The 26393-nt window shown below is 39.1% G+C and overlaps 2 protein-coding genes across 4 annotated transcripts; both read left to right on the top strand.

Annotated features, from left to right (window-relative positions):
* The first annotated feature begins 10271 nt into the window (after positions 1-10271).
* Positions 10272-20766, top strand: LOC131302731 (auxin response factor 8-like). The gene is made up of 14 exons (XM_058329530.1): positions 10272-11361; positions 11553-11665; positions 11766-11864; positions 11978-12034; positions 12138-12293; positions 12374-12458; positions 15400-15490; positions 15577-15741; positions 15816-15938; positions 16568-16643; positions 16968-17115; positions 17555-18510; positions 18685-18875; positions 20275-20766. Exons 1-14 carry the CDS (start codon positions 11319-11321, stop codon positions 20453-20455), a joined length of 2484 nt encoding a protein of 827 aa, XP_058185513.1. The 5' UTR covers positions 10272-11318; the 3' UTR covers positions 20456-20766.
* Positions 20767-22298: 1532 nt separating this feature from the next.
* Positions 22299-25537, top strand: LOC131302732 (F-box protein At5g49610-like). 3 transcript variants are annotated; one of them, XM_058329534.1, is made up of 3 exons: positions 22326-22716; positions 23331-23515; positions 24123-25537. In XM_058329534.1, exon 3 carries the CDS (start codon positions 24126-24128, stop codon positions 25284-25286), a length of 1161 nt encoding a protein of 386 aa, XP_058185517.1. In that variant the 5' UTR covers positions 22326-22716; positions 23331-23515; positions 24123-24125; the 3' UTR covers positions 25287-25537. The 3 variants fall into 3 exon arrangements, with proteins under 3 accessions (XP_058185514.1, XP_058185517.1, XP_058185516.1); XM_058329531.1 differs by lacking the exon at positions 23331-23515 and having other exon boundaries at positions 22299-22716; XM_058329533.1 differs by lacking the exon at positions 23331-23515 and having other exon boundaries at positions 22326-22871.
* Positions 25538-26393: the final 856 nt, after the last annotated feature.

Here is a 26393-nt window from a genome sequence, read left to right on the forward strand (position 1 = left end):
TGACATATTATATGGGTGGCGACGCCGGTATAATGTGTCAGATTTCTTAGATGAACAGGATAAGATGTACACCGTGGAAGCTTTTGGAGCAGAGGAGCTTGCTAGGATGGAAGAGCAAGCAGAGTAGTATTAGGAACCCTAGTTTCCTTCCTTGTTGAATAAATGTACCTTTTCCTTATGATGTATTTATGATGTAATAATGAGCCAGACTCTCTTTATTATATAATAAATGCCTCATTTAACGTATCCAAAATTAACGCCCCCAATTTTGGGTACGTTAAATGAGGCATTTATTATATAATAAAGAGAGTCTGGCTCATTATTACATCATAAATACATCATAAGGAAAAGGTACATTTATTCAACAAGGAAGGAAACTAGGGTTCCTAATACTACTCTGCTTGCTCTTCCATCCTAGCAAGCTCCTCTGCTCCAAAAGCTTCCACGGTGTACATCTTATCCTGTTCATCTAAGAAATCTGACACATTATACCGGCGTCGCCACCCATATAATATGTCAGGGTCACCAAGAAGGCAACACCGTGAGCTACAACGCTCAATAGAGTAAACCCTACCCACTAACTCATAACTTACAAACAGTAAATCATATACGACGAATAGTAACAATCACACATCCACATTCACTATTCAAGTATCGTTGGTGTCCATGTTTTTTTTTCTGTGTTTCTCCTACGCAACTCATCGTAGACCGTGTCTCCATTTTCACTTTTCATCACCAAATCAACATTTTCAAAATCCGTTTTTAACACACCCAACCTCGGTTCCGCCGTTCCGGGTTCCCGAGTATCCTCACAATGGTTCCGCCGCACCGGGTTCCCATTGGCACACATTTGTATTGGCTCCTCTCCGCGGATAACCAAGCCACACACCCAACCTCGGTTCCGCCGTTCCGGGTTCCCGAGTATCCTCACAATGGTTCCGCCGTCCCGGGTTCCCATTGGCACACATTCACACACACATCTCACATAATGCCATCAAAATCGGTCATTATGTAGTTTCAAAAATATTTCCTCCTTCGAAACACATTTTTTCTTGTTAACCACACCCTAGGTGTCATGTTTCTATTTTCTCGATTTCCGTGTCTCGTTCTCATGCATAGACTCCGCGGTAGGACTTTTCACATACGCAACCATAAATCATTCATTGTAATCTAACAAGATCATCCAATTCTATATTGCTAAGCATGCTCGAAAAGATCAAAATATGAATACTTCAAATCAAGCGTTAAAATCTTATCTTTCGAAAATCGTTATATCTTACTTTTTGAGAAATTCAATATAACATATGTTTATTTAAGACAAAGTCATTTATCCAACATGTTCATACCTCCATTAGTGAGATAAACTTATTGACAATCATGCATTTTTAAACGATAGATAACCTTATCTACTTGAAACTAAACAATAGATAACCTTATCTACTTAAGGAAAACAATAAGGATATTGATACCTTGAGTCAATAGCATTCTACTATCTAACATACGATTCTATACGTAGAGTTTAGGGAACAAGAGGTTATACTTATACTTAGGGAAGTGAATAGAGAAAATCTACATGATCGTAATGTCATTTCAAGATTTTGTAAAACGAGCTTGCTATTTATTCCTAATACTTTAACTTGCCTTATCATAAGCAAAATAACTAAAGTTATACTAGGGAAAATGAGTAGAGATTTATCTACCTTGATCCGAAACTAGTCGGGGCCGAATAAGCTAGTTGGAAGATTTTCTACGGGCGGTGAACTTGCAAATCTGGACCGAACTTTGGATGGCAGTAACTTGGTCAATATTTGGCCGAATACGATCGTTCTTGGGTCGAAGTTGAAGCTCTCGAAGTGCTCTACGACTTTCGTGAAGGAAGTTGATCCTAGAAACTATTTTAGGTAGGAGAAAAATGGTGATAAAGGCAGAGACAGTATGCTGTCTGGAAATGGAAATCCGAGATTTTTACTGAACTTCGGATGCCAATATCTTTGTCGTTTCTTCACCGATTTGGATGGTTCTTGGGTCTAACTTGAAGGTTTCGAAGTGCTCTACAACTTTCTCGAAGGGAGTTGGTTCTAAAAACTACTTTAAGCAGGAGAAAAATGGAGATTCGTGGAGGGCAGTAAGCTGCCTGGAAAAACAGAAATGGTTTCTAGAGAGAAGTGGGAGCAAGAAGTGAAGGTGTGAGTTGAATGGAAGGCATGGGGTGCTATTTATAGCCAACACTTGAGCTTCTCCTTCCTCCTCTATGGCCGGCCCCCCCCTTCTCTCCTTTCTCCCATGGATTTGCTCTATTGTCATGTCCAATCAAGCTTGAAAGCATGCCAAGTCTTCCATGAGTTGTCACTTCCATTTGTTGGCCAAATCTTTAGGTCATCATGAAGGGTTTTGGACTTGTCAAGTCTATGGGGAGGTTGCTTGCAAGAAGAATGAAATCATTGGCTAACTTTGTACTTTGAAAGACTAGAAATGGGTTGGCATGTAGTCAAAAAAATAGGCTTAAGGCTATAAATGTTGCTTGTGTAAGTAATCAATACTCATGCACACACTCCACCCCACTCTCTCCATCCGGCCTCTCTCTCTCTCTCTCTCTCTCTCTCTCTCTCTCTCTCACTTGTATCTATATATATATATGTGTACAAGTATATATATGAGTGTCTAGGAAAGTAAGTCTAGGATTATTAGGTTTAAGGCTAAAATCTTAGGGTTGCATGCATGCATGGTTAGGTTAACTAGTCTTGGAAGTAAAATGATGATATTCTTGGCCCATGATTTTGTATGGTCAAATCAAAGCCTCATTGGCAACTTAATTGCTATTAACCAATGGTCAAAAATTCTCCTAGCATTTATTAACCATTGGTTAAAGAAGGTAAGTATGAGCTTGAATGACTAGTCAAATCTAGGTTCTCATTATGGCAAGTCTAAGGTTGAAGCAAAATGATGGGATTCTTGTATGACTTGTCTTGTCATGCATTTTGGCAAGTCAAAGGTCTATTAACCAAGGGATAGAAATTCCCCTAACAATTATGGACCAAGGGGTAAAGAAATATTGGTGATAATTTGATATGACTAGTCATGGGAATCTATTGTCCAAGGGATAATATTTTCCCTAACATTTATGGACCAAAGGTTAAAGTTTTCCCTTGCCTTTATTATCCAATAGGTAGGGTAAGTAATGATGCTAGGTAAAGTGAAATGACTAAACATAGGAATAAAATGATTACTCCTACAGTCTAATGGTTTAATAGGGTTCGGAGGGTTTCATAAGGCTCAAAGACGGTCAAAAAGGTCCATCTAGGATTAGGAAATTGTAACTAGATTGAAACGGTAATTAGGGTTTTCTAACGAATTGGTTGGAAACTAATTCTACTTGCCAAGTAGGATTTCTAGCCAAGAAATATAATTTAAAGATTTTATTTTAACTCACTAGAAAAAAAATACGAGTGCTTCTACAAGCATACTTGTCTTTAGAAAATGACTAGATTGCTCGGCGTGAAAATATATAATTTTATAAATCTCAAATCTAATTATGACGGATTATAAAAATTAAAAAGAAATTTTTAGTAGCAAATCCAAGTAATTAAAATAAAATTTAAATATTTAACGAAATTTTTATTTACCAAAAATCAGGGTCGTTACAGGCATTACGAAAGAAGTTACAAGATATCGTATACGCTGTGACACTTGTTAAAATGTCTAAGCAATAGTTGCAAGTGATAAGAGATGATAGTTAGAATTCTTTGTTGGCCGAAGTGTCTTCGTTTCGTAGCAAACATGATATTTCTTTTCCTAACCTGAGTGAAAATGTTTGTAACTAGTTATCGGCTACAATGCAAAGGCCCAACAAATAAGGATTTCTCATCGTTATAGTGCCACAATAGGAAATATCGCGAGCCTTGGTAATTGAATCCCGACCAAATTGAAAAATAGAACATAACTACTTCCATCGAAATAGAAATATTTACTCCAACAGAATTAGCTTTTATGAGAAAGGGAAACAACTAGATATCCAATTTGTTTTCAATTAAATTTTCTTCTTTTCCGACTTTTGCTAGTTATGAATTAAATATTCTGAGAATATAAATTTATACAGTAGTATAATGTAAAATGTGATCAATCAACAATTAAAAAAGAAGAAGACAAATTTATTATAAATATAAAAAAACGGTCTCTAAAATCAATGACATTTACTTTTTAATCCAAAATATTAGTCACCCATGGTGGGTGACTCATTAACAGGCATCGGAGATAATAGAGGGATTGATTTCTTAATCTTAAATTTGGTTAATGCTAGCCCATCCATTGTGGGTGGGGGGTATTAAGCAATATGTCAACTGTTGATGTCAACCATCGAATTGATCGGAGCTAACTTGCCCATATTGGTTTAACAATTATTCTAAAAGCAAAGAACTTCTATAAAGTAAAGTATAATTTCTAACCCGCGCTATGTGGGACAAAACGTTCTACTTTCTTTTGGAATTAACAATCACTCAAACGTTCTAGTTTCTTACCACAAATTTTGTGAGGTGCGTACCGTTCAAGAATTTATGAAAAGATGCCACAAAAGTTTGTAAGTTTTGCAACATAAGATTGTTTCAAACAAACAACCAAACCCAATTGAGCATGATACAGACATAAGTTTAAAACACAACTCCGAACACAACTGTGTCCAGAGCCGTTGAGTGCACATGGACACACAGCCGTTGGGTGCACATGGACATACATACATCTAACGGCTCCGGAACTGTGTTCGGAGTTGTATTTCTAGATTTTTTGAACCTGAAAATAAATTGACAAAACCACAAATAAGTCACAAGCCTCCAGAGATGAGCCACATGCTCATAATTGTCACTGTAACTCTCTCGTTTGCGCGCGCAATGACTCAAGAGTAATCGGTTCGAGGCGGCAAGGGATTATAGTACTGTTCCTCCATTTGGTCGTCGTTGAGAAGCTCCACTTCCAATGGTTCATCGTAGCCTGCAGCCATCTCTCTCTCTCTCTCTCTCTCTCTCTCGTAGCAAGCTATTGTTATGACCTCCACTCCCGCCCTCAAATTAACACTCACTCTAGGTAGCGCTCTTAGTTGATAGAGTTGCTAAACTAGTGGAACAGCCGAGCATGTGGTTGATTTTAAGGAATTTCAAAAATATGTTCAACTTAACTTGATTACTAAGAGAAGCCGATCCCAAATATCCCTTTACTATCATACATTCCCGTGAAGCTCATACTATATAGACAATGAAAAACTCCTAAGGCGATGGAAATCCCTAATTTAATGAGTTGATTTGCTGATGGAAAGCTCTTAAAATGCCCGGTGAATTGTATTAGCGGAGGCAATGGATCGAAATCTCCCTGATTCAGTGATCCGTTCTATTGCCGACGGAGAAGGTGAAAAACTCCTAAAGCGTGGAGTGGATTTAATCGGCAAAGACGATGGAAATATTTCTAATTCGATGAGTTAACTTGCCGAATGAAACGACGAAAACTACTAAGGCGTGCAATGAATTTTATCAGCGAAGACGATGAAAATCTCCCTGATCCAATTGATTCAAAGACTAAAAAATTAGGCTGCTAATTTTAGCACTCTCTTTTTTGTTAATGCCTACTCTTTTACAAGTGTATTTTTGGTGCAAAAATACACTTGCAGGGGAGTGACGTTAATAAAAAAGGGAGTGACAAAATCATTTTCCAAAAATTAAGGCAAAACAGGGGCGCGCTAAAGTGATTTTAAAGTAATACTTTCTGTCCAATCAAGTACGTGTTCTGTGGGTGATTTTTATGTAGGGCTATGCTAATTACCATGGGTGGAAAGTATTAGGCCACAATTAAATGATCTCAAGGAGTGATATTATGGTCATTATATTTAATTATTATTGATGTAAAACTTTATAATAACACGCTAATTACACATGTGTAGGACACATTAATATTGACGGATGTCGATGGCGTAGTTAATAATTAATGTAGATAGTGTCACAATGAAAAATGTCACGAGCCTTGCTGAATATATGAATCTCTGCTTAGATTTAAAAATAGCACATATATGCTTACATCGAAATAGAAATATTTACTCCAACCGAATAAATATTTACATCGAAATATAAATACTAGTATATCAAATTTGTCTTTGAATTTTCTTCTTTTTATCTTTCTAACTTTTGTTAGTTTTACATTAGATATTCTGAGAATATGAATTTGTATAATACAAAATATGATCATCCGCAAAAAATTAGTCGCCCATGGTGGGTAACAGACTAACATTTATCAGAGACAATGAAGAGACAAGCATTTCATCGACAACAATTATAAATGCTAGCCCACCCGTAGTGGGTGTGGTATCAACCAATACGTTGACCAAAGATTCAACAGAATCGGTCAAGGCTAACTCGCCCATATTGATCGACAATTATCCCACAAGCGCAGGACTTCTATAAAGTAAAATTTAATTTCTAACCTGACCTATGTGGGATGGGAACTATACCCATTCCCCTAGATTTCAACCTGCAATTGTAGATTGGGATTTGTCAATATTTTGGTGGAATTCTTGATTTGGTTTGGATCCCACCCGAAAAATAGGGGTTTTTGAAGCATTCATGCCATTAACCTTGTTACGATCGAACCCTTTACCACCATGGTCACTGTATAGTTTCCATTCCCTTCCACTGCCAATATCGACTCTTGTTACAATCGAACCCGAAAAAACTATACGTATTCCCGTTGCAAGGGGTACAAGTAGTTTTATATCGACTCTTGTGTTCCGTTTAATGTGCGATTGTTTACCGGCCACGATAATGTAGGGGTATGATTTGTATGTAAGAGTCCAACCCCGGCCCAAGATCCGAGTGTCTTGACGCTTCAAGAAAGAAAGTACTCCCTCCGTCCCAATTTGTTTGTCCAATTGTCGAAATACATGTTTTTCAAAAATATACGTGTCTTTATGATCCGAGTACTACTTTTTAGCCTAGCTCTTGCGTGGATGAAATATTTTGAGATATTAGGAAAGTAGGCCGAGGCAGTTTGATTATGGTATGTTTGTTGGGCAGCAGATGCCGCAATGGGAAAGATCATGGTGGAAATGGCCATTGATTTTGGAAGAAGGTTGGGCAGAATTAGGGTAGCCATAGCACATCATGATAGATATGCTGACATGTTTTTGTCACCTTTTCAAATGATGAAGCATTGCCCACAATTTTTCGCCACGCGGTCGAATGGTTTGGTTTTCTTGTTATATCGAATGAAATATCTTAAACCCGCCTCGTGACTGCTTCATGGTGTATTGCCTTGATCTTGATTGGAATTCTAGAAATTATTTGAAAATAAAATGTTAAATACTACTATACAGGAAATGAATGATAATTAAATCAATCGGTGGACGTTGAAATGAAAGTGCAAGTATGATACACCGTCACATTCGTCAGAGAATATTGTCCTATCACACCACGCCACTATCTGTAGGGAACTCACCGCATCTATGTCGGGTCCGAAACTAAGGTCCCACTACGCATAAGTGATGTTAAAAAGGAATGGAAAATTGGCATGTGGACAAAAAGAGCTTTCGCATTTTGCTTGCCTGAATTGCTGGAACAGAATTTGAGTACTCCCATGCGCATGGTACCACAGATTGGTTCATTCTTCAATAGCAGTACAAGGCCACTGCTTCAAGTCAAGGTTGTGAATGGCCGGTGCCTACCGTTTTTTCCCTTAGAAAACCGATAATTTCTCTAGTTTCGTTCCGATTTAGCAACTAGTCATATCGAGAAATACCGGTGGGTATTAGTCGGTACCAGACAGTACCGATCAAACTACTCCATTCGTTCCATATTGAGAGTCCACTATGAAAAGTCGTACCATTTTTCAAATTAAAAAAACTACTACTTCCGTGTATAATTTTTTGAATTTTTTCACATCAAATTAAAGTACTAATCAAGATATTTAATACGGTGCGAAAAAATTCGAAAAATTATACACGAAAGTAGTTGATTTTTTGATTTGAAAAATGACAAAAGAGAGAGAGTGAGACTCTCAATATGGAATGAAGGGAGTATATATATTTTGTTTTTGTTAAGTTTAAAGAAAAGCATGTGTTCATGTTGCAATGGGTGATTAGTACGATCTACGAATGCATGTTTTATTTTATTTCATTTTTGTCCGGATTCAGTCCGGATTTAATCCGGTGGGTTGTTGATTTCCATCGGTTTTTAATGTTGTTTTTGATATGAAGCTCCGTCATTCCGAGATGTCTGGTGTCTGGGTACTATAACTCCACTTATGCTGATCCTTGTTGATAATGGTGTGGAATGAGCGATGACTCTTGTTTAGGCATTAGATATCAGTTTCGTCTATTTGCTTCTCTTGTATATCGTTAGCTTTAGGGTGTTTGACTATGTCTCTGTATCTCTGTATTTGAGTGGGAATCTGTTACTGCCATATGGCTTGACCTGTATTCCAGTAATAATCTGTAGATGCCATATGGCTTTTACAAATGGGTATGCTTCTTCCATTAACAAAAAAAAATATCCTCGCATTCACGAATTGCACGTAGTTGCTTGAGAGGTTTTTGAAAGATCTTTTTAACGCTCGTGCTTTCGCATTCGCATTCGTACCATACCAGCATGCGCATTATGTGGCTTGGATAAAGACCATCAAACTAAAAATTGATGTGAATCCACACCTATTTTTTCGGCGGATGCACAGAGTAGCAATCCCAACAAAAACCTTGAAATTTGTTGTTAATGTTGACCATAATCTGTCAATCCTGATTCCTCCGGGTATTAATTTTGCAATCTTATATTATTAACAGCTGTCTCTATTTCATAAAGTCCAGTTAAAGATTCAGTTTGACAAATTGGTCCCTAGAGTACTAAGCCCATGATGGACCACAAAAAGAAATTCATCAACAGGTTTACCAGCAGTGAAAAGTTAACGGAGGGAAAGAAACAGATGCTACGCCATTATTTCCGGCAGAAGGCACAGTGTCACGGCATGGACCAAAAAGTTACCCAAAAATGTAAAATATCCAGACCATGGGACCAAAAATGGTCATCATTCAACTTTCTGGGGCTTTTTCTAAAAAACTTTGGGTTTCAGTGAAAATATTTTACTCCTATCGAGACGAACTAATCATCCACGAAAGTTAACGCAAAATTAACAGACGCAAAAAAAAAAAGAAGAAGAGTAAAAACGAAACAAAAGAGGTAAGTTGAGTTTATCAAATGAATTCTTACCGGTCAAAGAATTGAAAATACTATGGATACAAATTGCACAAATTCTTTCAAAGATGTATGTGGAATGGTCCGATGTGTATTACTCTTTTATTGTGTAAGATCCATGTGTATTGGACAATTCTGAACATATTTGTGCCAACCACATACATAGCAATCTGTGCTTGGTAGCATTAATAAAAGAATAATCGGTAAATATGCATATGAACAACAAAGAAGCAAAATTTTTGCACAGATTTTCTAAGATTAGGTAGAAAATTTTTGAACAAATTTTTGCACAGATTTTTGCCAGGCCCTTGCCTGGCATTGGGTAGGGTTCGACTCATCTCTAAGATTGGTATCACAAATTACCTAGGGTGTCGGGACGGTGGTTTGCTTCAAGTTGTCCCGAGGTTTATTAATGGGTGGATTCAATTTTAATGGCCCTCCTGTGTGTTTTTCATTCATAGTATAAAAAAAACCGTTTTGGAAAAGTGGAATTATAAAGTTCGACTGTTAAACAAATTTAAGAAAAGTGTAAAATCAATTGTACTCAATCAATCATCATTCCATACATTCTCTCTCTTCATGACTCGCGCGCACTCTCTCTCTCTGCCTCTCCTATTTTGTACTACAATATCTTCTTCCCCTGACTTAGCAACCCGACGGAATTTCATGTGTTCTATTAGAAATTAGGAAGAGAAAATAATAAGTATTTATTTTTGATGAGATTTTATGTTCCGATCTCACTGAGATTAAACATTCTAAATCTTTAAAAACGGAGAAGATTTTCTATTCTTTAATTTCAAAATCTGGAAATTAGTCGAGACGGAACAAACTTGTCCGAACACCTGATTACGAAAAAAATCTCCCTCGCCCCTGTACATGCATACATCACATTTAATACACTCAAGCTCCGTACTTCTGAGAACGACCACTAAGGGATGGGTGGCACATGCCTCCTGTCACGTCACATCGCTCCCCCAATCAACGGCCGCGATTCCAACGTACGGTTCTCCCGACGGTCCCGATCACACTTCCCCCAAATCCCTCCCCCACTCACACACACAGAGCGAAAAGCAAAGCTACCCATTCCCCTCTCTCTATCTCCTCTCCTCCCCTGTCCTCTCTCTCCCTCTCTCTCTCTCTCTCACCAGGTCCAGCTTTGTCGGGACAATTATAAAGACCGCTCCACACTCTGACTAGACTCTCTCTATCTTCGGCGAAAGCTCCACTGATAGTGAGGCGTAGCAGTAGTTGCTTTGCGTCAAGCTCATTCAATGGCGGCCTCGGGACACGTGCGAAACTCCGAGCTCGGTTGATGTGAGTAGTAGTAGTAGTAGTTCCTTTCGTCTTTTAGCTGTATTGAATGAATTTGTGCTCTCTGTCCGCGTGGAAGTTGAAACTTATTGTAGTCTTTGAAATGGCTTGGGAGTTGTGAATTAGGGCTTGGTAACTTCTTGAGTGTGGGGTGAATTTCTTTTGGAGTTTAGAGAGATAAAGGGGAGAACTGGTGGGGTTTGGGACGGAAAAAAATTTCTTTTAGGGTTTTGAATTTGTATCCGTGAGGAAGTTGACGCTTGTTTTTGAGTCTCAAATGGGTTGGGATTTGTGAACTAGGGCTTGGTTTTGGTGAAGATTGAAATTTTGAGTGTGGGTTTGGATTTGTGAATTAGGGCTTGGTTTTGGTAAAGAGTGTGTGTTTGAAAGTGTGAGTTGGATTTGTGGGGTTGGAGAGGGAAAGGGAAGAAATGGTGGGGTAGGATTTTTAATTTGTATTCTTTTGTCTATGAGGAGGTTGAAGCTTGTTTTTGAGTCTCAAATGGGTTGGGATTTGTGAATTAGGGCTTGGTTTGGTGAATATTGAAATTTTGAGTGTTTGGATTTGTGGGGTTAGAGAGAGAGAGAGAAAGGGAAGAAAGAAATGGTGGGTTGTGGTCCTTGTGGAGCCTTAATTGAGCAGGGTAGTGTGTGGAAGACAAGAGAGGTGGAATTGAACAGCTGCTTGGGGCTCAAGATTATGACAACTACGGGAGAGGGTTTTCTAAGCTGAGGGTTTATGCAGTTTAAACTATTTGATAATTCTACTGAAAACATATACTAGGATTGTAGGATATGAAGCTTTCAACATCAGGACATGGTCAACAGGCTCATGAAGGTATTTTTCTCCCCACTTTTTCAATTCTCTGCCCCTTTTATTAAGACTTTTTTGCGTGCTTTTGTAGGTGTTTTTTTCAGTTGTTATATTGTTCCTCTCTAAACTAGTTTTATGTTAGTTTTGCAATGCATTTTGAAGAAAAGAAATAGATAATGAAACATTTGGGTGTAAATTTTATTGGTTTATGGAAGGGGAGAAGAAGTGCTTGAATTCGGAGCTATGGCATGCTTGCGCGGGCCCTCTCGTGTCGCTACCAACTCTTGGGAGTCGTGTGGTTTACTTCCCTCAGGGTCATAGTGAGCAGGTCTTGTACTTAATGATTCAGAACTTGTGTGTGTTTATGTGACTGGGAAAACATATTTTTGAAGCAATTCCTAATTGTGCCGTTAGCAATTGGAACCCAGGTTGCGGCTACGACTAACAGAGAAGTTGATGCCCACATTCCGAATTACCCAAGCTTGCCACCCCAGTTGATTTGCCAACTTCACAATGTTACAATGCATGTGGGTACTAATCTTTATGCACTTTATGTTTTCATTTGTGTACCTATTTTGTAATTGTTGTGTATGTCATGTGAACCTTGAGGAGAAAATTGGTTATATATGTGGGATTCCAGGCAGATGTTGAAACAGATGAAGTATATGCTCAAATGACCTTGCAGCCCTTGACTCCGGTAAGCAACTTCAACTTTAATTAAGCACATTATTAGATACAAAAACTTTTGCAATACCTTGTCAATCGTAGGGTAAAGGTAACTTTTGGTGGTACTTACACAGCAAGAGCAAAAGGATACCTATGTTCCCGTTGAGTTGGGGATGCCAAGCAAGCAGCCAACCAATTATTTCTGCAAGACATTAACAGCGAGTGACACAAGTACTCATGGGGGGTTCTCTGTTCCTCGTCGTGCTGCAGAGAAAGTTTTCCCTCCTCTAGTAATCTCCTTCTCATGCTTTCCTGTTTCTGATATCATTCCTGATCTAATGCGTAATTCTTTATTTTTTGGGTTCACCAGGATTTCTCTCAGCAGCCGCCTTGTCAGGAGCTTATTGCCAGGGATCTTCATGATGTTGAGTGGAAGTTTAGGCATATTTTCCGAGGTAGGTGACAATTGTTTTTGTCTTATAGAGTTGAAGGTTGTTTTACCTCTTTGATACTCAGTAAACTCTGGTCAATAGTATAGCCTTTGGATTATAAACACATGAATACTGTAAATGCATAGTTAAGCATGTTATGCTGTTATAGATTTCTATTTTACTACCCACGGTGTGATGGCTTCACTTCCTATCTGATCTTTCATCTCAAAAATAAAACCCTCCTGGCATTTGGCAAGATGAGTATACCTATGGTTGTCAGACAGGTGAAATTTGTTGGATTGTTAAGAGTGCTGGACTGTCTTTCCATGGTCCTAGTCCTAAGACTCCTTTATGTATTTTCACTTTTCACATCGAATTCTCTTTGTTATAGAATTCAACTAGACTCTAATATAACCTTGTTACAGTTGAACAAGGAAGGAAAAAGAGCAAAGGGTTCGACAATACCACACGAAGCACTGTACTATCTTAAACTTTTATCGTGCACTGATCGGATATCCCATGTTTGTTCTGTTTTCTCCAATTTTCGGCTCAGTTTGTCACGTACAAGTGTGGAAAAGAATCTAACAGCCAGCATTTTTTCTAAATGGTATAATTTGTCTATTGTGCTTGCCTCTGATTGGCTAAAATGTTAATTCAAGTGGTGTTTTGTGGGAAGTTGATTAAATATAGTTTTGGACCCTACTTTTATTTGCAGAAAGTTGATAAAAAAAAAAAAGGAAGGAAAAAGAGCATTCATGCCATTAACCTTGTTACAGTTGAACCCTTTGTTGTTATGTTTGAAGGCATGGTTGCAAATGTTTGCTTTCCATGTGAACCAATATCTTACATTGGCTATGGCATACTTCTTTGCTAGGATAAGTATTTCATTCTTTCTTGAACGGTGTCCACATCAGAGTGAGGCCCCTTGAAGTTCTTCAATATACAATAAAATAATGAAGGGGAATCATGAAGGTGGTGGAAAACACTATCCAGAGCGCCTTCTGCACATGATTGAAGAACAATGTCTAAAGGACCGCAACAAAGATAGTGCGTCATATTACAGGCGGGCTACCGTAGTATGTAGTCAAAGAATAAGTGGGGGCATATGAATCGAAATAGGGAGGTGAATATATAAAAATTATAACCTTTGGGGGAGTCGGTTGATTAATTTTAACTAAAACATCTATCCAGCATGGGATAATGTTTTTGGATATTTACGTTTCTTATGGGGGAGTTGGTTGATTAATTTATCTAAAACATCTATCTGGCATGGGGTGTTGTGCCCGGAGTGGATCAAACAGAGCCAATACACGCACACAAACACGAACATAGGAGAGATACGTGGTTCCCCAAAATTGGGTACATCCACGGAGGTAAATGGAGCAATTAATGGTCACCGGAATACAAGAGCTTTACAGGTGAGTTTCCCTCAAACTCACCACACTCACCTGAGCCCTACATTGCTTACAAAACAGACCTCACAGAAACCTCTCGTCTCTCACTCAAGAGAGATACTTCTGATGGAACCAAAAGGTCCCATTTATAACCAAATACGGAACTCCCTGCTTCCAATCACGCCACACAAAGCCTTCACTCTTGGAGGCTGGCACAGTGCAAGGTAGTTGGCTGTCCACACCAATTGGCAGCTTTGGTGTGCTTGGCAACAGTGAGGATGGAGCCAAAATGCCCCAAAAGTCAACATGGGGGAGTATATTTACTTCTTTTTTTTTTTTTTGCATGTGGATGTTACAGACAAGAATGAAAATTTAACTAAAACATCTATCCGGCCTGGGATAATGTTTTTGGAGGTCTAGTTGATTAATTAGTAAGTCCCACCATGCATGGGCACTAAGTTCGATGCCTTTGGTACTTCTTTCCTTTTCAGTTATTATCTTCATCTCCCTCGTGTTCTTCTCATCATGCCTTTTTTGGTTGCCATGTGAACTAGAGTCTTGTAAACACTTGCTTTTCTTTCCCCAGTTTTCATTGAGGTCCTCTTTTGTTTTTTCTTTGGTGAGGAATCAACAACTCCCAGGCAGGTCCACTTTGGACCCACCCTTGCAGGGTGAATTGCGGATGCCTTCAACAACCCATAAGCCACATGTATTAGGCAGATCAGGGCTTTACAAGTGGGTTTGAACTGAAGATCTCTAGGTTTACAGTTGGTCCCCTTGATGTCTTCTCATTGCTTCATCTTGATTTTTCCATTTTCATTTCTTTTTTCCTTCGTTGCCCTTTCTTTTCCTTTTCTACAATTCGTAAGAAACTACCCACCACAACTTGGTTGAGAATGTGAGGACATTATGAACCTAATGAGGATAATTTGGCTTCGATAAGGCACATAGGAAACTGCTTTAATAAGTTGCCTTTTGTCGTGCTGCTGACAACACCAAACACAATATAACCTCTACAATTTCCCTCCTAAAGCTGGTTGGGAAGTTGTCGGACCACTTTTCTACCATCTCTCCTAAAACCAATTGGTGTTAGGGAGGGATTCAATTAAGTCTTTTATGGCATTCGACATCGCACCCGCAAGTCTGTTTTTAGAGTGGTTGCAGGGAGCGGCATTGTGTAACCAAATCCATGGGGGCACTCCGGGCCCAAGAATCCCTCTCTCATGATGACGCTCCCGCGATTCGATCCCATGACTTTCTGGCTCTGATACCACTTGTCGGACCGCTTTCCACTATCTCTCCTAAAACCAATTCTGAACCTTGTGATCATTGTAGAAGAAGAATTGTGTACATGCTTCTTGTAACTTGAGATATTACGTTCTGAATCTTAGAAATTGATGTATGACGAGGACATTGCTTTGAGGATGTAAGTTTGTACTGCACTACCTGTAATTAGAACTTTATAGCAAACTGCAATGGCTGACAACTTTGTAGGTCAGGGGGCTACTATTGTGGTGGGAGAGAGTAATATTCTGCACAAGCTTAAATGTTCTTCTTTGCCCTATTTGCAGGACAGCCCAAACGGCATCTTCTTACTACAGGGTGGAGTGTGTTTGTCAGTGCCAAGAGACTTGTAGCGGGAGATTCTGTTCTTTTTATCTGGTACTCGTGCTCTTTGACTTTTCAACCGCTTCTTGCGTGACCATTTGTTTTTACTATTTTACTTATTTGTTTGTTCCGATAAACAGGAATGAAAAAAACCAGCTTCTTCTGGGAATACGCCGTGCGATTCGACCACAGACTGTGATGCCTTCTTCTGTATTGTCAAGCGACAGCATGCACATTGGACTACTTGCAGCTGCAGCTCATGCCGCTGCTACTAATAGCTGTTTCACAATATTTTATAATCCAAGGTGGCAATTGTAATTAAAGCTGTATTTGGAGTTTCTCTCTCCTTCCATCTTCATTTATAAGTTCATTTGTTCAGGGCTAGTCCTTCCGAATTTGTCATAGCGCTTTCAAAGTATGTTAAGGCGGTATATCATACACGTGTTTCTGTTGGGATGCGTTTCCGGATGCTTTTTGAAACTGAAGAATCAAGTGTTCGCAGGTATTGTGTGATTATCCTTGACTAGAATTTTTGAGTTAGTACTCGTTTGGAAAATTTCTTGCATTTACTTGATGAAGGTGGTAGGGCATCTACTGTTATTATGTTTTTGTCCCTTATTGAAAGAAAGATGCTTGCTTTTTCATGACACCAGTTTCTAAAAGTGCCTCTTTAATTCACTATATATGGTTGGGCATATGCCTTTGCAACTTGTCATCTAGTTCCTGGCTGATGCAAGTTATAGGACGGAAGAAAACTTGCCATGGTAAATTTGCAGTATACCCTGCATGTCCTGCTATGCAGAGACTGGTGGCTTGTGTTATTGCCCATCTTTTGGTGCGAGGAACTTCTTTCTCGGGCTTTTTCTGTAATCAGAGCCTTTCATCTGGCACTTCAAACCTAGATTACAACTTGTTTGTCATAAACGGTTATCTGGGATTTAACAACCACAGGTAAACTGTTTTCCTGTTGGCTGATTTTCTTTCTGGCGTGTAGCCACTCTCAATGCAGGGGTACAATAAGTCTCACCTATCTTTATAAGGTTGTAATGCTTACTTTGCTCTGCTTGTGCATTACATTTTCTTACTTGACTGGCTTTCTTTTCACATATGTGGATGGCTTTGATTACCCAGATACATGGGTACTATAACTGGCATTGGTGACCTTGATCCTGTTCGTTGGTCAAATTCTCATTGGCGATCTGTCAAGGTAAACATACTTATCTTCATGTGTTTCTCTTATAATGGCATATTGGCATGTCATTTTGCAGTAGTTTTGTTGGCAATTGCACCAGATGCCTAAAATTTCTGTAGCCCAGGGCAAGTAATACAACAATCCTACTTGTGGAAAAGCATATTGGAAGTTTACTTGTACTTTAGGTTATAATATAATATTTTCTTTGTCATAAGCTTTTCAAATGGCAGTGACCAAGTGTTACTTCTTATATCATTAGAGGATGATTTAGATGCAGTAGTTTTTCTTGTTATGATTCACTTTGTTTATGGACTTGTTCATTTCACCTTTTAATTGTAGGTGGGTTGGGATGAGTCAACTGCGGGTGAAAGGCAGCCACGGGTGTCTTTATGGGAAATTGAGCCTTTGACAACTTTTCCGATGTACCCCTCACTCTTTCCGCTAAGGCTAAAGCGCCCTTGGTACCCTGGAGCCTCATCTTTTCAAGGTACTTGTAACAGTTGATATTTCAGCAATAATTTTCTCCCATGTTTTTTGTGCTACATGGTGGACAATGCGTCATTTTGAAAGATGGTTGGGACAATGTGATGCATCTGAGTTTGATTATGTTTGTCAAAATGAACAAGAGTTTAGGGTAAGAGTAGTTGATTTCTTTCTAAATTGTGTGAGTTCTAACATACTGACTATGTAATCTTATGCTAGTCCTTTTGGCTACTCTGAGTTGTTGGTATTGAGTATATTCACGTCTCCTTGGTAATTCATTTTTTTGGCGTCTTCAACATAAAAGGCTGTTTGTTTGATATCTTGTAATTATTATATTGTAAGCCATCCATACCTGAGAAAGTCCGAATCTGCGGTATATCTTCTCTTCAGGCAAGCTTCTCTCTCTTTGGCGATTTTTTCTGCCACTTTCCTCTTTTTTGCAGATGGTAGAGAAGGAGCAGTTAATGGCATGACATGGTTAAGAGGAGAAACTGGAGAGCAAGGGATTCACTCTCTTAATTTTCAGAATGTTGGTATGCTGCCCTGGACGCAGCAGAGATGGGACACATCCTTAGTCAGAAACGATTTTAATCCGCAGTATGAAGCCATGTTGGCAGCTGGTTTGCATAGTACAGGAGGCGGGGATTCTATTAAACAGCAATTTCTGCAGTTACAGCAACCTTTCCAGTATCTTCAGCAACCAGGCGGACAAAATCCTCTTGTTATTCAGCCATCTATCTCCTCAAATATTCTGCAAACACAGACCCAAATGCTACAGCAAGCCAACAACCAACCAGAAGAACAGCCACAGCAACAGACTTATCAGGATTCATTTCTAATTCAAAGTGACCAGCTCCAAAACAGGCAGCAGCCTAATGTTCCATCTCCTTCATTTTCAAAAACAGATTTCGCAGATTCGAATGCTAAGTTTTCAACATCGGTTGGTCCTTGTGTACAAAATATGTTGGGTTCGTTCTGCACTGATGGAAGTGGCAACAATCTTCACGATTTAACCCGAACTGGTCAAACCATGGTTAGTAACCTGACCGAACAACAATGGGCATCAAAGTTTACAAATTCACAGGGTAATCCATCTACCAACAACCCTGTGTCACTTCCACCGTATCCTGGTAAAGATGCTAATGTCGAGCAGGAAAATTGTAGCTTGGAAAGCCATAATCATTCTGCGTTTGGTGCTAATAATGGCTCTGGACTCCTACTCCCCACCACACTTTCTGGTATCAGTGATTCTGCAGTAAGTGCTAATGTGTCCTCAATGGCATTAGGTGCTTCTGGGTTTCGGAGTTCTCTATATGGTTGCATGCAAGACTCTTCCGAGTTGTTGCATAGTGCAGAAGCACAAGTTGACCTGCCAACCCCCACCCGTACATTTGTCAAGGTGCAAACCACATTATTTGTTACTTCAATATAATGTGTTACGCTTTGTGCATTTAATACCAAAGGCTATTTCTGAACCCAATCTTCCCCTCCCAAGCACCCTGGAATGGGTACTAACTGGCACTTTTTTGTTGGAATATTGTGGCGGATCATGTTTGTTTGTTTTTATGTACAGGTTTACAAATCGGGGTCGGTTGGCCGGGTCCTAGACATCACTCGGTTCAACAGCTACCATGAGTTGCGTGAGGAGCTGGGTCAGATGTTTGGGATTGAGGGATTGCTTGAAGACCCTCAGAGATCAGGCTGGCAGCTTGTAATTGTTGACAGGGAGAATGATGTGCTTCTCCTTGGAGACGACCCCTGGGAGTATGTAAACTCAATTGCAATATGTAGTAGATCTAATAAGTGATTGAATTTAGTTCTGTGTATGCTTTTGCTGGGCTAGGTCCTAGGAAATAGAAACTGTTAAAGCATCCAATTCAAAACCAATTGGCAATGATGAAAAGGTTGCCCAGGCTCATATTCTAGGTTAGGAGGTTATAATTAACCAATTTGGGACAAGCTCTAACAGAAACATTTGGGTAACATAAATGCATGAAGTGTCATTGTCAGATTTTCCTTATAGTTGTTGAACCAAGCAAATTTTTTGGTATATTTCATAATTTTTCGCTGCATTGGAGTAGATTCCACCTATGTTTTGTTTCAGATGCTTAAGATACAGTAACTTTTCGGCTGCCATGGTGGAAACAAATCAAAAATTTGTTCCTTGGTTCAAAACCCTTTTGTAAGGGATGTCAACTTCTTAACTATTGCTTTTTGTGAACTCTATAGGTAACTTGAGTAAGTACTTACTTTTTCCGTATGAACAGCATTGGACATGTGGATGTGATGTCGATGTTCAATTATCAGTTAACCTTGATGCTCTTGTAGTTGTTTTAAATCCTTTTTGCCTTAATTAACACCGGTTTGGGAAAAATTCCCTTGTAATTTGGTAACACCGGTTTGGGAGTATATTTTCTAGAGTTTATATTTGTAAGTGTAGTAACATACGTACTAGTCTAAGAAGCACAGACACGTCTACCGGCCTCATGTTTCCGTGTCCAACACGTGTAGGTCACGGACACGACATGATACTCTCCGGACATGTATTGTACTTGCATAATTCTTGTCCAATGTTTTTATTACATTTCTTTTACTTAGACAAATTGTGGATACTCCAAGACATGTTGGCAACACTCTTGGAACATGCTAAGGGCTCATTAAAATGTCTCCGATGTTTATATGAAATCATTGTATACCTCTATAATACAAATATACTTCACATTTGACGTGTCTGTGTCCTAATTTTTGGAAAATGATGTGTCCACGTGACGGTGTCTTGTCCGTATCCCGTATCCGTGTCCGTGTCCGTGCTTCTTAGGTACTAGTAAGAAAAAGGCACAAAGAATATTGAATTACATGATGTAAAAATAAGGGCCACTAAGTCAAGTCAAAATAACATTACATGGCAATTTTGAATGCTAGCCAAACTATTCAAACGTTCCAGCAGGTCCGACTTAAAAATATAATAAAAACATTGGATGTCTGCTTTACATGTCAGCGTCTGAACTTGTTTACCCTTTCTTTTGTACCAGCTTAGCAAAAAAAAAAAAAGTGTCTGAACTTGTTTGTGTCATACACAAATACATGAAGCTGGTAGTTGTGTTTGTGCTTCTTAGGTCAACATATGTGAGTGCAGGGATTCACTAGTTGTGCTAATGTGCAGGGAGTTTGTCAATAACGTCTGGTACATCAAGATACTTTCACCTGAGGATGTGCTGAAACTGGGGAAACAAGAAATTGAATCCTTCAGCCGCAATAATGGTTTAAGGATGAATCATGCAAGTGGGAATGGCGGCCAGGACTTTGTTTCTGGACTACCCTCTGTTGGCTCACTCGGATACTGAGAATGATTCGCAGTGCATTTTATCTTCCTGAGTCGGTCTACTTCAAGGGCCTTTTGGCTTCTAAATTTCTGTATTATGTTCTGAATTTGTGTCTTTCGTGTGTCCAACTGCTACTTATTTTCCATGCCGTTGATGCTTTATGCAATCATGTAGTGATTATTTAGTTCTTCTGATGAAGTTACTGCCTTTCGAGGATAAAATATATGTAATATGAGATATGGATTTAAGGTTAGATGATGAACATGTCTAGGTGATCCAGACTTTTAACCCTTGAAACTAAGCTATTGGATGGTACAGTGGATTTAATGTAAGTTCCACTCCCCTTGTGCTCTGTAATATTTTTTTTTTTCACTTTAGCAATTGATTTAGGGTGGGTTTGGCTTCTCTAGTCTCTTGGGCTGTGTTTGGATTATATTAATACTTGGGGAAAAAGGAAAAATACTCCGTACTAGTGAAAGATGTCTGATTTAGCTTTTGCACTTCGTAAACTTATCTCCTTTTCTTTTCTTTTTTCTCTCCCTATGAATTCCTGCGGCATGAGCAAACACAGCCTTACTGTGAATGTCAGGAACGCCTCTTCCACTATTAACCGGGAAATTATTACGTGCTTTCTATCTTTACTACCATACACTCACGTGGGGTCCAATATTAAGTTTATGAACCTCACATAAATGTGTGGTGGTAGAGGCCGTGGAGCACCATGTAGCGGTGTTCCAAGGCAATTGATTCTGTGCGGGTGTTTGCTCAAAACTTCAACCTCTTTTATTACTGTTGGGTGATTCCATTTGAACTCGAAAACTCATCTCTCTAATCCCAAGAAAGTTTAGCATTACGATATTGAGCCTCAACCAATTACCATTAAAGTACAACAAATTCCAAAAGGAAAAGATTTAGAAGTTTCTCATCAAACCTGCCCGTGCCCAACTGCCCATCTCGTTGGAAATCGCTGCTGCCATATCACTGAAACCGCTGAATTGCTGATCGTCACCGTATCTCCTACGCATCCGAAAGCCCAATTGGTGATATGTTTCTTTTGCATAAATATTGAAACCATATCACACTTTTATAACTTGTGATTGGAAAATGTTAACTCATAATACATGAAAAGAGTCCATAAAATTGTACTACTACATCAAGAATATTCTGGAATGTGTTTTGAGGCGAAATCTACAGAACCACCTTTCCAAAGTTTTAGAACAAGTTTCTGCCCTCTGGAAGAGAAATTTTTCAGTGCCGGGTGGGCACGGCCACGTGGTGCCTGTGCGCGTATCTCGGCCGTCCAAACTTGTTTTGGACGGTCTAGATTTGTTTGCGTAATTTTTTCGTGCAAATTACCAAAACACCCCTTCAACTTCAAACAAATCTGGGCCATTCAAAACACGTTTGGACAACCGAGATACGCGCACCGGCACCACGTGGCCATGCCCATCCGACATTGAAAATTTTCTCCCTTTGGAGGGAGAGATTTAGGCCCCGTTTTCACTAACAAAAACCACTAAAAACTAGTAAATGCATTTTACCATTTCTTTTTCACTTACAAAAAAATTTCAACATTTTACAATCTTGTTTCCACTAACAAAAAAATTGTCAACAAAAACTGTTTTTGTTACAGTAACTTTACTCACAAACTGATCAACAACTTATTCACTACCGAAAACATCTAACACTTTTCAATCACAAATAAAAATCTAGTATAATTTTTTCAATATCGAAAACACCTCCGATGAGAAAAGAAAAGAAGAGTCACTCGTTTGGATAGAATATTTTGGTGAAAAATAGTGTGAAAAGTAACAAAAGAACCATTTCTGATAGGCCCTTCGGGCCCTCCCCTTTTCTTATTTCATCTTTTCTCACCATCCAAGGGCCGTCAGGAGTGGGGGCAATTGAAATCATGACGGGGCCTTCTGGGATTGGTACAAAGGACGATTGAAGCTTGAAAATGGAGCATCCTGCCCTTGTTCAAAACTGCATAGATTAGATGCAAATTTTGAACGCGTGACATACTCTCGCGATTGCTTTCTGCAGACCAGATGCTGCCAAATGCTGTCATCCGTTCCGCGTCGTGGATTAGTACCTGTCAGACGCGGACATGGGTTTGGCCCCACCTTCAGTTGCTGTCATCTGGGTGTGATGGAGAGAGAGAGAGAGAGAGAGAGAGAGAGCTGTGGAAGCATTTGGTGGGATGAGAAATTTAGAATGTTCAGTGTGGTGGTGAACTCCAAAACAGAACAGAGCTAGTAACTATGGTGATTTGATTTGAGGTGCTTTTTACTTATTCTCTTTCTCTCTCTAACATGTGTTTTGTGTTTTATATCGGCCATTTCTAAAGAGATTTGGCTCTGTTTCACATGGGTTTGAGTAAATGCCTTGAAGTCTAACATCCCTCTCTCTAATTCTTTTACGTTCTTTCATTCAGGTATCTCTCTTTTTCTGAGCTTCCCTCTCTCTCTCTCTGTCTCGCTGTTTACATATATCTGTTTTACCCTATATACATATATCTATGTGTGTGTTCAAATGCTAAACCCTCAACCCTAATGTTTCATTCAACCCGTTCTTCTCTTGTTTTTGTTATTGTTTCGATAGTCTTGTTTTGTGCAAAAGAATTGTTTGAGATGAGTTATGGTGTATTTGATTGCGTATCTTGGACTTTAAATCTTCAAAGAAATCCCATTTGGGCTATAAGTTTTGCCAGTTCTTCTGTTGACACTAAGTGATGCTTTTTGAGAGAGATAATAAAATCCACTACCCTAGGTGGAAAAAGGGTTTTGCAATAGGTAGTGAAATGGACGTGTGACTTCATCTATTGACTACCATATGTTATCCATCAGCTATCTACCTTACAATTTTTTGTTTTCTAAACTGTGGGCCATAATAGATTTGCATCACAGCCATTGTTTGAAGACGAAATCACTGAGTTTTGCGGAGCTGACATTAGACAAAAACAATAGCTTTCTTGCATATTTGAATGTGACCCGTTCGGTAGATTTCCTGAAACTCGACATTGATCTGTGATAATATATCGAGAAATTTGGGCTCAACGCTCTGGTTTTCGTTTGTGTGGTAATACTTGATGTGTATATTTGCTCTTCCCAACCTGGTGATTCTGTGGTGAACCTGTTTGGTATTTGCTGATTCATTTCTGATTCCCCAGTGCCCAGGTTTTAGCAGAGTTGATTTTACGTGTTCTCTGGTTTTGTCTTAATGTGTAAAACTTATGATTCTAGTTAATAGGCAAATGAAGGAAGTTTATTGGTTATTGTGGTTCATAAATTTCATGGTTGTCTTATTCAACGTGCCATTGGAAAGGATGTTAATATGGAATAAGTCTTGTGGAATGGCATAATAATCTAGTCCTAGATACAAGACAACTAAAACCTCATACCATTCTTTTCCAGAATTTATTGTCCAGTTTAACAGCCTCCATGGGATCAGAATGTATTGCCGTGATGTCAAGTGTTCTGTCTTTCATCCTAGTCTAAATGACCATAAGGTGTGATTCGTGTGAAAGAGACTAAGTAAGACAAGAATGAACCATTAGTAGATTATGAAAATGCCTCTACATGTAGGATACTAGGCTGATTTGGTATTGTAAACTCAGTCATGTTCAACCTTGGTATTTCTTTTGGAGATAGAGTTTGTGAACGTATCCGTTCTTTCTTAATTGCAGGAAATGGAGGAGCTTTGGTTTGCAAGCAATGACATTCGGATCAATGTGCTTTCCCGATTACCTTTGAAAACTTTGCTTAACGTTAAGTGTGTTTCGAAACAATGGTATCGTCTTATTTCAGAGCGCTCTTTCATAAGGCATCAGTCTGAAAGGAAAGAATTCAAAGAACCCATTTCTGGATTTTTCTTCCAGGAGAGGTTTCAGTGGTGTGATGATGATATCAAGTCCATCAGCTATATTCCAGTCGACACCGAAGAAGCCACAAATGTGCAACGCTCAGTTTTCAATTTCCTCCCACAAAGCATTGTGCTCTTATCCGTGAGCAATGGCCTGATTTGTTGTCGGAGTTGCTTTCCTTCGCCACAGCCTGTAGTATTCATCTGTAACCCCTTGAACAAGGAATGGGTGACTCTTCCATGGCCCACAGTCCCCAAACAAAGCAGCCTAGGGCTGGCTTTTGATCCTTCTAGGGACACCACGGGTGAATCCACCAATTTCAAAGTGGTTGCAGTTCATCAGAATGAATCTGAAACTGAGATGGAGGATTGGTACTTCTCATATGACGTATACTCGTCAAAAACAAATACTTGGACCAGATCAAAGGAAATATGCCAGTGCAATCACAATTTGTTTAAAAACAAAGGCATTTTCGTAGGAGGAGCCTTGTATTGGCTAACTGATGGTGATCAAATCCTCATGTTCGATGTTCAAAACGAGCTATCTTGGTTGGTTTCCGTTCCATTCCCACTGGGGGCTTTTGATAGCATGCCTGGGGTGTGTATTGGCGAATCTGAAGGCAAATTGCATTGTGTTTTGATAACTGAATGTGGAATTCATGTGTGGGCTCTTGAGGATTATCTTGACCTTAATTGGGCGTGCAGATACTCTATTAGCCTTGATGAGATGGAGGCAGAAAACTCTGAGTTTCTATGTAACGTACAACAGAGAATGGTGAGTCGAATCAATACAGCTCCATGGATGGATCCTTTGGCTTTTAAAGATGGTCTTTTGTTTATGAGGGTGGCGACAAAGATCTATTTGTACAACTTTGGAACAAGGAAAATGGAGGAGCTCTGCACGCTTTCCATGTTGGGGCCCAACTCTATGATTTCCCCCATTGTGCTACCGTATTCCATGAGTTTGGTTCTGTTGGATCAGCAATAGGAGTTGGTTGGATCAATTTTTTCCTCGTAACAAATGTTATTGTAAATGTTTTTGGGGAATTACACGGGTTCAGGGATCTTAGTTTTTGTCCTGTCAGTTGTTATGGGTTTAGATTTGTGCATAGTTGTCTGTTGTTTGCTCGGCTTGTATGGATATTCACTAGTAAAGATGTAAGCTTTCGATATTTGGAAACTAAACTTCATCTATTTTCATCTACGTTATCAATATGAATGTCATAGCAATTTTGGTTATTTTGTTTCTTGAATAACAGTGCTGATTTATTACATCTTCTTTGCTTTGTATTTCCAAGCAATGGCCTGTACGTTCACGTATGCTTTTTCCTCGTGCTTATGTACTAGTATCATAGCTACTTCAGGAGCATGCAGGGATTAGTAAATTCTCGTCAAATTCTAGCTTCCGTTTGTTTGAGTGCTGGAAAGTTGTTGCCGGTGCTAAGTAGCCTGATCCTGGAAATGGTACATATTTATCTTGTTTCTCATTTTATCCGTTGAGGTAGAGTTCTTATCGATGTGCGCATTGATGCCATAGGGGATCTGCTAGCTGACTTTTAAGGCAGCAAAGGATAAATCTTGCAGTGGAGATTGACTTCTAAGAAAAGTTACCACGGGAGTCGGATGAAAGATAGCTGTAGGAGACCCTATGTTTGTGCAGTTATGTTCAAGTATACAATATTTGTTGGTTATTCAACCATGTTTTTGTTGTTCAGAATAGATCAGACCTAAAACCTCATGATTTGTGAGACAGTTGCAATGTGACTGCGTCCTGGGGGCAATGATCCTGTTAGAAGGGATGATGCTGAGCTGTGAATTTCGGTTGAAATTGGTTTTGTTATTTATTTCCCCTGAATCATGCATGTTACGTATTTATTTATTTTTATGCGTTCAGCTTGTTTCGTTAGGCATATAATTCTGGTTAATGTTAGAAAAACTTCCGTGACTGGACGTCTCTTCTCAAGCATTTTCTGTCAAGACAGATTGCAATAGCTTGAATGAAACAACAATGGTAGATATGGATATCCCATATTCTTTCCCAATATTGTTCGATGGTAAGAAGTTTTAGAATCTAAGTATGCATGTTGGCTGGTGC

The sequence above is a fragment of the Rhododendron vialii genome, chromosome 10a (genome assembly GCF_030253575.1).
Source record: "Rhododendron vialii isolate Sample 1 chromosome 10a, ASM3025357v1".
Lineage (NCBI taxonomy): Eukaryota > Viridiplantae > Streptophyta > Magnoliopsida > Ericales > Ericaceae > Rhododendron > Rhododendron vialii.